This window comes from Haliotis asinina, chromosome 10 (assembly GCF_037392515.1).
Source record: "Haliotis asinina isolate JCU_RB_2024 chromosome 10, JCU_Hal_asi_v2, whole genome shotgun sequence".
In the NCBI taxonomy this organism is placed as follows: domain Eukaryota; kingdom Metazoa; phylum Mollusca; class Gastropoda; order Lepetellida; family Haliotidae; genus Haliotis; species Haliotis asinina.
In genome coordinates this window covers 6051378-6058994 of record NC_090289.1, presented here as the reverse complement: position 1 = coordinate 6058994, position 7617 = coordinate 6051378, and the positions used below count along the sequence as shown (strand labels likewise).

General features: G+C 36.7%; 1 protein-coding gene across 3 annotated transcripts in view; it reads right to left on the bottom strand.

Annotated features, from left to right (window-relative positions):
- Window positions 1–4008: 4008 nt before the first annotated feature.
- Window positions 4009–7617, bottom strand: part of LOC137297623 (serine-rich adhesin for platelets-like) — a 122592-nt gene continuing 118983 nt past the window's right edge. For all 3 annotated transcript variants that reach the window (XM_067829497.1, XM_067829498.1, XM_067829496.1), the window contains one exon: window positions 4009–7553. In XM_067829497.1, the coding sequence (XP_067685598.1) occupies window positions 7360–7553 (194 nt within the window). In that variant the 3' untranslated portion in view covers window positions 4009–7359. The remainder of the gene's footprint in view (window positions 7554–7617) is intronic.

Below are 7617 nucleotides of genomic sequence, written 5' to 3'. Positions count from 1 at the left end.
AACATGGCGTCGTTGGAAGAAGCGCCCGTCTCGGTGAGATTTGTTTTTAGTTTCTACGATTACATTGTTATACTTATCCATCTTTGACCACCCGTGTTGAATGCGTTTAGGTATGAGGTGTTTGTCGGGGCAATAGCTTATGTTTTTAGGAAAAGATAGTCACTCTAGAAGAGTGTCACAAGTCATGCCCCTGGAGGTTGTTTACATCTGAACATCGAAGTCGTGCCGATAATTACGAACGTGCGCTAGATATAACATCATTTTTTTTTGTAAAATGTGTTTAAATTTGTCAATTGCACTTCATAGAAAGAAAAATTATGGCTCATAAACTTCTTCATGGCGCACGTTCATGATGTTCGTAATCATCGGCACGACTTCGATGTTCAGGTGTAAACAATCTCCAGGGGCATGACTTGTGACACTGTTCTGCAGTGGCAATCTTTTCCTAAAAACATAAGCTATTGTCCCGACAACACCTCATACCTAAACGCATTCAACACGGGTTGTCAAAGATGGATAGGTATAAAAATGTAATAGTGGGAACTAAAAACACAACTCACCGAGACGGGTGTTTCTTCCCACGACGCCATGTTTTGCTGCGTGAGTTTCCGCTCGCGACCGAAAAATCTCCGAAGATGGCCGAGCGTGTTTCCAGTATTACCGACATTGCTTCCGATAGGGCCGATGTGTTTCCATTATTACCGCTAAACTACCGATATCGCTGCAATTGTTTCGCGAGTGGGCTGCGTTTGTATCCATTTGAGATGCAATTCCTTCAAATTTGCTGTAATTCCTTCAATTACTTAGGGGGGCCTGATAACGTGAGATAGGATAACTTTTTGAGTGGCATCTTTTAGAAGTTGGAAGTCAAAGAGAATAAGTGTATATGTATGACAACTTCTTTAATACTAGAACACGACTTTTCGATACAGGTTCTTGTATCGTTTTCAAGTGTAAATGATACTGGGAGAGAAAAGGCGATTTATAAACAACGGAAAACTAATTAACAAGTGATGATAACAAAAAAGGGGGTAACAATCCACTCTGTGTACCTCACTGGCTTACTTTGTTATCATCATATTGTTAACTTGTATTCCCTGGCTTCTATGTTTTTCCTTGTATCCATTGTTACCCCCTTTTTGTTATCATCACTTGTTAATTAGTTTTTAGTTGTATATATATATATATATATATACGCCTGTTCTCTCCCAGTATATATATATATATATATATATATATATATATATATATATATATATATATATATATATATATATATATATATATATATATACGCCTGTTCTCTCCCAGTATCATTTACACTTGAAAACCATACAAAAACCTGTATCTAAACGTCGAGACAGGATGAGTTTAAAAATTAATCATTATAAACATGTTTTCAAACACTGACACTAGTAATAATAAACTGACGTACCAAAGAGTGAGTGGTTGAGTACCAAAGAAAGGACACACCAAGTGTTTGGGGATTACTTTTTAAAAAACAAACAAGCAAACCAGGTAACTGGGTAAATGCTTGATTCTGACTTACACGAGTGCTTCGCTGTCTGTGGTGTTCTGGCAATATGTGCACAATGCATGTAACATGTAAGTCAAACTCGAAACACAATCCAAATATTTACATATATGAACGGTTAATGTTCACAGAATCATAGAAAAATGATAGAACATTAGTCCCAGTAACTATGGTAACGATAAATAACATAATCTGCCTATTAAATCGATTAATCACGACACCTGCCTTACACATCATGGACGGAGATATGACAACGCTGTCAAGACAAAACAAGTCTTCAACAACTGCCACGGGTCAAGTGGAGTGTTCCAGTTTCTACACTTTAGTATCTGATGAAGACAATACCATCTTCAGCCATGTGTGTGACCGGGTCTCTTAATTGACAAGATAATATGTATTCAGAGACTTAACGTTAGCCCAGGACAGGTCTAAAACAACTATGTAGCAGCGGTTGTCCCGCGGTGGAGTGGGACAGGGCCTCTACTGTTTATGCCATACATTATTGATGTTATCCATGGAACCTAGAAAAGTATGATTGTGTTCATCTTAGGTCTGTCCACTAAGTATCTGTCACTGTCAGTCATCACTTTTCAGTTTGTGCACTCTGCAAATAGTATCAGTCAACGATTTAATCCTAACTGAATGTTTGTAGTGTGGGACCTTGGTGGGCGAAGTTGAAAAATGATATCTTTTAACACAACAGAATTTGCGTTTCTGACATTGCAACAATGCAAGCAAATCCTGTGAATGTATGTTTCAATTCAACTTGTCTCAAATACTTTATGTGAAGCTTCTCTTCACGTGAACACTCAATGTCTGTTAATATAATGAAAGTCCTTGACATAGTGTGAGTCACTTGTATATTGTGTATTGGATATATTTACTGCGCAGATTGAGCGGAAGCTTGTCTCAAACGTAATAGGCGAGAGATATTATAAGGTAGCTTCACTCACTCTTTCCCTGACAGCAGAAACTGATGAGGCAATGGCAGGCTGCTGGAGAGTGCATGTGTTTTCTGCAATGCCTGGAGTCAGTTTGGATACTGGCAGAACTACAGATCACCTTGATTTTGAACTACTGACGTGGCTGCTGTTGAGAAACTGTTTTGATCGTTTCCTACATATGGAAAGCTGGTTCATCTGGCTTGTCGTGTTTTCTTTTTGTATTGAAAGATTATTGACATGTGAGTGTAATTCTCAACAACCAGAAAGCAGTTTTACAATGTTACTCACCCAATTTTGGTGCATGGCTCCCAATGAAGAAACTGCAGTACGATAAAATTCAGGTTTGAAAACACCCCCTAAGTTTAATAAAGATGAGTTTGGGCTTGGTGATATATTTGGTTTGGAGTCCAAAGCAATTCAGTTTCTTCATAAGACAAGTGGTATGATTACCCACTCACATAGGCCATTCCTCTTGTAACATAATAGCCAAAACACTGGATTAACTTCTAAAGGAGGAAATGGAAATACTATTTGGGATGGAATATGAGATTCATAGTGAACAGTTTATGAATGTAACATGTCATATTTGGGATTACATTGGCTACCAGTTAAGTCCAGGATTGACTTCAAGATCCTCTGACATACAAGTGCCTCCATGGATTGGCTTCCTCCTACCTGTCTGAACTGCTACATCCGTATGTCCCTGCACGCAACTTGCGCTCAAACACTCAAGATCTACTGGTCATCCCACCCTACAAACTGAAATCCTTCGGCTACCGGTCATTCTCGTACTCTGCACCTGTGCTTTGGAACTCTCTCCCTTGGGCCATTAAAAGCTCGAACACAATTGACATTTTTAAGTCCAGACTTAAAACTCACTTTTTCACAGCATACTACTAATTATTTCAGCTGTAAATATTCCATTGTATATATTTTGTAGCGCTTTGAGCATGCCTTAGGGTGTGGAACAGGCGCATTTTAAGTATGCATTTATTATTATTATTATTATTATTATTACACTTTCATAGTAAAGTACAAACTTTACTACTTTTTCTATTGAATCCCATCCGAGATTTGAACACGTACCCTCAGAATCAGGCACCTAATCGCCAGCACACAAAGTCAGCTGGCTAGCCTGCTCAGCCACGACTTCCAGAAAAACAGAAGTCAGACAACTGGTAGACTAGTGTCATCAATGCCTTCGGCCGTTGGAGCCATTCCAATTTACACTTATGAGAACTTCTGTAGAAGTTGCTATGGCTGAGCAGATTAGGTGGCTGCCTTTGTGTGCTGGCGATTAGGGGTCTGACTCTTGAGGGTGGGGGTTAGAGAGTGGCCCAAGATTCATTATGCTGACAGAAACTAGTGTGAAACTTCTTGCGCTCATGTTGATAATGTTGATAGTCTAAAAATTGACCCACTCAGCAAGCATTGTGCCACTAAGCTGTCCTCCAGCAATTCTGCTGGCAATGCTGATAAACCTCACACATCCAATGTCCCACTGACAACATATCACAAAGGCCCATTCAGCTCTTTTCTCATTTCACTTTATTCTGACATGCATATCAAACTGCACAATATTAAAAGCTTGGAGATTCATTAGCAAAATACTGTATGTCATTACTTTGTTTCCAAGGCCTTTAATTGATCTTGTATTGTCATCCAAGTTTTACAGTTTACTCCTCAAACGTAATCATAAATGTTACTGTCAAAGCTTGCAATGTGAACTTGTGAATCAAATAAACAAAGGAAATGTGCATCTTTCCCTCAGGGATTCAAAACCCTTGCTGAAAAGAATTCACTGTACAATTATAAGGCAAGGATTCATCCAACAATGAATTCAGATATTCAGGCTGATGACCGAAACTGTCAAAACTAAATGCATGTTTCTGGCATGTACTGGATAGATTTGACAGTTTTCAGTAATAACCATTATTTTCACAAACTTGATAATGTTCAGGCTAAAAAAATGACCCCATGCCACTAAAGTGTGGAAATGCTTGTCAACAAATTTTACCATGTCGGTAACAAATTAGGCAAAGAAATCATCTGTAGATTAACAAAGCCACATGTCACAAACACTGATTAACAATACAAGAATCTACTTTCTGTATGTCTAGTAGTACCTGTAAACCACTTTAACATCACTGTACAAAATTTGGTCACATATTCAAGACACATTATTTTAGATATTCCAGATCTCTGACAGTAAGGATGGTTCACAAGCTGTACCTGTTAGTAATACATTCCATACTGGCGTTTGTCCTTGTCAGCATCACAGGCATATCCTGTGATCACCATTTTAATGTATATAGGTGGGATAATTAAGTGTCAGTCAAACTGGGATATTTTATGACTTTACTACAAAACCTATTTTCATAATAAACATAGAAAAACTTTTGGAATAGAAAAATAAAGAAACATGTATCGTTTAACTGTTTCTCATCCAGGTTCAAGGTACTAGTATTTCATGCAGAAAAATAATAGTCTCTCTGTCTGGAAGCAAAGAACAATTTGGCATGTTGTGTCAAAGCTGTATGCATGCAATGTTACAATGTTCTTTAATGTTATAATGTTCTTTGGCTTCTTAAAAGCACTGATATCTTCCTTGCATTAAAAATGTATTTTTCAGTTGGACTTGTCAATTATCAATGGTCAAATCGCAATCTGAATGTCCCCAAACCAAACACATAATACATTAATCATTAACAGTGATGTAAATTGCAATTAATAACATGAACTGAGGAGTTTCATTTGCTAGTACAATCTATGTGCTTGACAAGCCCTTTTGTCACTCCACTTTTGTATGAAACTGAGACATCAAAGTATCATAAATATATTGACTGGTTTAGGTCCCAGTATGTGCAAACTGGAAGGGATATAAGCTCATAATGAAAATATATGTACATTTTACGTGAAAATTCAGGATACGTACATGATATTGATTTTCTCTGAGCTTATCTACACAATTTCCATCACATCACTGCTGCCAATTTAATGACACAACCACACAATTCCTGAAACACAATACAGCTGTCCTTTGTGCTCAGTCAACAAGGTTTCATTGAAATTTTGATTTTTGATTTGAAATTTCTTTAAACTTTAGTTTCCACTCTCTCCGTGTAAATGATATGATTCTTATCAACTGTAATATGATACCAACAACTGTCTTAATAAAGAATATCATGAATTTTGAAACTAACAATTATCAAAGGGAGGTAAGTAACACTGTGTAAGGAAACCGATCAACGGGAGGTAACACAGAACAGTAACAGAGAATTTCTTATGACTACAGTTGAACAAGACAATAATATGATGGGAATTATTGAGATAATCTTGAGATGTAAGAGCACCTTTAAATAATCATTGCCTATACTGGCATAAATTATTTCATTGTATCAACACTTGCACAATAAATAGAGGAAGTACATGAAAATATGTCTACAAATACAAAACAATAACCAAAAGACACTCATTTCTTCAAATGAAATATTGCGCTAACATAACCTTAAAATATCCTAAATAAATAGTGTTGATATATAGCCCAATCACTGTATGTTAGGTGACAAGAGTGGAAAAACATTACACAAAAGTTGCGGTCATATTGTCCAGATAAATTGTGTATGTGACAGTGGTATATATTGGAAAATATTGCCTTTAAGAACACTCCATCAAGTAAAAATGCTTTCAGTGCAAAGGCACGTGCATCTTTCATTAGGCAACACAAATACTTCTTACATATTCATCCAGTATGTTTTCAAATGTGAGGCAGTGGGTAGGTTATTTCTTCATGTAATTTTTGTTACGAACCTGTTCAAGATATGTATGTACATTCCTGTATACCCATGCACCTATAACAATGTTATGGCATATATCATTAATTACAGATATTTGGTAACACACAAACAGACTTTTCTTGTTCTTGATATTTCAGGACAATAAATTTATTAAGGGAGCTGGGCTGGCATAAACTGGAATAATTAACTTATTACGTCAACATCATTAGTATTGTGCCCTTTAGGATAACTTTAGTCATGTATTTACATGATGAAAACTAATGCTTCCCATTCAGGATAGTCGATTCTACTGACCAACTAGAAATCTGTAACAATATAATTATTCACCATCATTACTAAGTTTGAATACTGCTATAACAAATGCAAAAAAATACACATCATAATAATAATAATAACAAGGCATATTTCAGGTAAGCATATTCAGCAGATTGCATATGTCGCTAACAAAGTTCCACAATGTGCACCTTCAAAAATTGACTTAAGACAATTAAACCAAATATATGCACACAGAAACGCACCATCGCAAGTAAATGTTAATGATTGACTTTTGAGCCAAAAGCCTCTCAAATACAAAAGTTCATTTTCACAAGAGTACAAAGACAAAAGAACAATGATTTTTGTATCATAACACACTTGTACCCAATCAAGTACACACTCATGATCCTATCAATATTTGAAAAATAATTTTGTGGATATGGAACAACTCTGAAAATATGAATATGGTGTTGATTCTGTGATTTCAGCATCCACCAGAGGCTTTTGGCCCATAAGATCATGAGCGATTTTCACCTAACCATTTCAATCCCAGCTACCCTTACTCCACAAAGTCAACTATCTACAATTGTCAACGAAAAAAAGGCACGAAACGTGGAAGTAAGGGTTGCCAGATGGTGACTAGGCAAGACATGAAATATGATTGCACTTGGTATGAATGTACTTGTCAATAAGTATACACTATACCTATGATACGCATATCCTATATAAATGCCATCTTGTTTGGAAGTCTCTTATATTTGGTTACTATACATATGAAGTAGTTGTTGATGTACACAATAATCTCAACAGGAAACAGTTACTCTTCTTGTCATTTTTTTGTGTTTTCGGGCATGTAGATTTCTACTTCCTGGTTCGCCTGCTGCTGTTTCATCGCAGCCCTCTTCTCAGCCAGCATCTTCTTCCTTGCGTCATCTCTAGCTTTTGCGGCAAGACGTGCCTTCTGTACTCTCTCTGGGGAAGACTCAGGTGTGTCTTTTGTTTTCAACCCTTTCCGTTTTGATCCTACAAAACCAAAATACAAATTGTTTACATTTTCACATGTTAGTCTCTTATAGTACACTCTTAT